Source organism: Helianthus annuus, chromosome 4 (assembly GCF_002127325.2).
Source record: "Helianthus annuus cultivar XRQ/B chromosome 4, HanXRQr2.0-SUNRISE, whole genome shotgun sequence".
NCBI classification, from domain to species: domain Eukaryota; kingdom Viridiplantae; phylum Streptophyta; class Magnoliopsida; order Asterales; family Asteraceae; genus Helianthus; species Helianthus annuus.
The window spans coordinates 149,734,180-149,737,476 of record NC_035436.2 but is presented as its reverse complement, the minus strand read 5'-3'; the positions used below and the strand labels follow the sequence as shown (position 1 = coordinate 149,737,476).

General features: G+C 38.4%; 1 protein-coding gene across 1 annotated transcript; it reads left to right on the top strand.

Moving 5' to 3' along the window:
- The first annotated feature begins 421 nt into the window (after nucleotides 1–421).
- LOC110933645 (alpha/beta-gliadin A-IV-like) lies at nucleotides 422–1,277 on the top strand. Its single transcript, XM_022176857.1, has 2 exons — nucleotides 422–577; nucleotides 966–1,277. Exons 1-2 carry the CDS (start codon nucleotides 422–424, stop codon nucleotides 1,275–1,277), a joined length of 468 nt encoding a protein of 155 aa, XP_022032549.1.
- Nucleotides 1,278–3,297: the final 2,020 nt, after the last annotated feature.

Here is a 3,297-nt window from a genome sequence, read left to right as displayed (position 1 = left end):
CGCATTCCTTGACTTCCGAGTCTAGGCAAAAGACCTAGGATTAATCCTAATCTTAAATTGTTTTGTTCTGTTGTTTTTGTTTTACATGACTACAAGCAAACATGCCACCAAGAGTGATAGGGCGTGGAGGACGAGGAAAAGCACTGATTGTTACTAGAAACGACCACAAAGTTGGGCCATCTCACCGGCACACACCATCCGCATCACTCGGATCAAGTCCTCACGAAGACTGGAGGATATACCTTGAACCTGCGAGATGCTCTGTCTCGCTCAGCTCCTCACCATCTTATCATCATTCCTTTGGGACACAACAAGAGGACGAGCCCAACAACTCTCACCACTCTTACATTCCTATGCAGCGATCGGGTTCACACCATTCCTTCCAGAACCTAACTCCCTACTTTCAGAGCCGGTTCACCCCATGAACCAGATTGAAGAACCAGAGGACCAAAACCCTTTGGGACCAGCTGACCACTTTCCCGAGTACCAAAACATGGATGTGGACGATGATCCAGATCCTGAGATGCCGCCATCTGGGACGCCGACGCATCCCATAATATTAGGGCCGAAAGATGGAGTACGTACAAGTGGGAGTATACTCCCCCTCACCGCAACACACCACCACACCAGCAGGTCCCTTCTGAGGACCCACATTTCCAGGCGGTCACGCCATCGCCACCACCAGCGCCAGAGCAGCCACTGCCTCCTGAATCATTGAGGCGGAGAAGAAGTGCACGGATGTCCGTGCGTGGGGGATTTCATTTTAGCACCCCCAACACTCCTCCAACTACCCGTCGCTCTATGAAGACCCGCAAATGGGTGGGCCTTCAAGCGCAGTTACTGAAGTGGACTCCGCACCAATCGCACCTGCACCACCCATGGTTTATGAAAACCCAATCCCATCGTACCCAGGTGCAGCTAGGTACAACCCGTTTTAGTAGCAAGCTTACTCGGGTTATAACTAGAACAATGCCCCTGCCATTGACCCGTACATAGAGGCAGCAAACTACAACGCTCTCTACCCTGGGCCCTTTCCAGCTACGTACCCAACTAGGTACCCTGCATATGGGTATCAATACCCACCGCCTCCTCAACCTCAGCAGCAGCAACCACCGCAACCTCAAATCCAGCAACCTCAACAGCAAGAGATCCTCCAAAGGTTGCACGAGGTGGAGCAAAGGGTAGACGAAGAGCTTAGGAGTCGTCGCGGTCTTCTAAAGGGTTTGGCAAGCCTCATTAAGGGGAAGAAGAAGAGTGTTACTTTAAACAAAAATTAATTTACGTCACCCGCGTGTTGCGGTGGGATGTTGATTATAGCAGTCTTTAGTATCAATTTGAGATGCAAAATTCTTAGTCTATGCAAAACATTTTTTTTCATTTTGCTTTATCCGTAGCCTACGCAATTCATGATTTAATTCTGATTATGTAAACGTTAGCCACTAATATACTTTATATATCATCTAAAGTAGACTGGCTAGGTTTTCAATTGTAAATCTATAATAAGTTCAAAAGAATTTTTTTCTAACCCAAATATGGAAAGCTTGTCACACAAAAAGCATATAATACATGATTAAAGTTCATGAATATTAACATTTTTGGGACATTTGTCATAATAACATGAAATATAAGAAGAATTGTAGCATACTTGGATTAGTTGTAAAAGCTAATTCGTCAAAATGAAATGAATTAATAGAATATCCTTATTTTGTCCATAAACTCACACCCTTAGAAATCCCTTCTTCTTCTTCTCTCTTAAACACACACCCAAACACACCAAATACAAACAACCTAAAAAACCATAAAAACTCACACCAACATTTTTCGTTGTTGCGTACACATGCGACTCGAAGTTGTATGTGTAAACATTTGCATTGGAACTAAAAGTTACAATTTGTTTTGTTTTGCATTCAAAATTCATTTTAGTTTCCTCTGTTAATGTTGCAGTCTCCACCAAGTCTTAAAATCAACTTGAGCTATGTAACCTTCCCTTTCGGCATTCTCCTTTGTTATCATGGCCTACTTTTTAATTACATATTTGAAGCCCTTTAGTTTAAATGCTAGAAAGGTCAAACTGTGAAAAAATTGAAATATCACATTATTAATTATATATATGTTGTAAAGCTTACATTAATATCTACAAAAAGATAGCAGAGTTCTTGTCGTTTTCCAAATGGTATCCATTTTCTATTACTCTTATTTGGAGAGGTTCTGCATTATCACGTGGTCTAATCGTCGATATATCAATGAATGGCCTTTTCAGTTTCCTGTATGATTCAATAAAATGATAGAAAAAGCAAACAGTGAGTTAATAAATATAGTTAATGATAAATCAATAAGGACCAATAGAAACACATAAAGACAAACTAAAGATAAGTTAACGATATGAATTCCTTATCAAATCCTTATTATTGCGCTTTCCTGGTAGCCCTTAACTCATATCATGTAAGATGTAGGTTTGTTTCAATTCAAGTTCAGTAGTTGCCTTTTACAAAATATCTCAGGGGTTGCTTTCTGTAAAACCCGAATACTAAAAAGTGTAAGCGTATAAAATATTCAACATGTTAACAGTAAATATCTTTCAATTAATCCTGGAGACATAAAATGTACTATTTCATCATATAAATGAAAACAATGACCCATTGGAGTGTAAGTTAAAATCCCTAGAGTGCAAAACAAAAACCAAAAAGGGACTGAATATAATTTCACGTTTTTTCATTTTTATATTTTGTTATAATCATTGCATGAAGAGAGGAGTGTGGAAAAAAGATATATTGTTTTGCAGTGAATTCATACTATAAACCAAAAATGTGTATAAACCAAAACGTGTAAATATAGTGTAATAATTTTCCAACTTTCTATTTTGTTACTGCCATTGCAGTTATTGTAAGAACATTCAAGAAAGTGATACATGAGGAAGAACATTTCACATAACATCAGATGGTTATGAAGATATGATTAAAGATGTTTGCTTTACCACAAATATTAATTTTGTTGATAGAGGGAATAATGTTGTCTAAAAGTAACAAACATAAACACGAAATTGAGGGTTAGATGCAGAATTGACCCTCTAGAATTCAAGTGGAGACTCTGAACAAAATTACCCTAAGTGCGTATAAAAAAGAGGGGTTAATGATGAACATAAAATTTATGATGCAATATTCAGAATCCAAATAGAGAACATCAAATATTTACTATACGTATGGCATGATTATCATGTGTGAAGATCATAGATTGTAACTCAAAAGAGAACATCAAATAATTATGATGCAATATTCAGAACCCAAAGAGAAAACATCA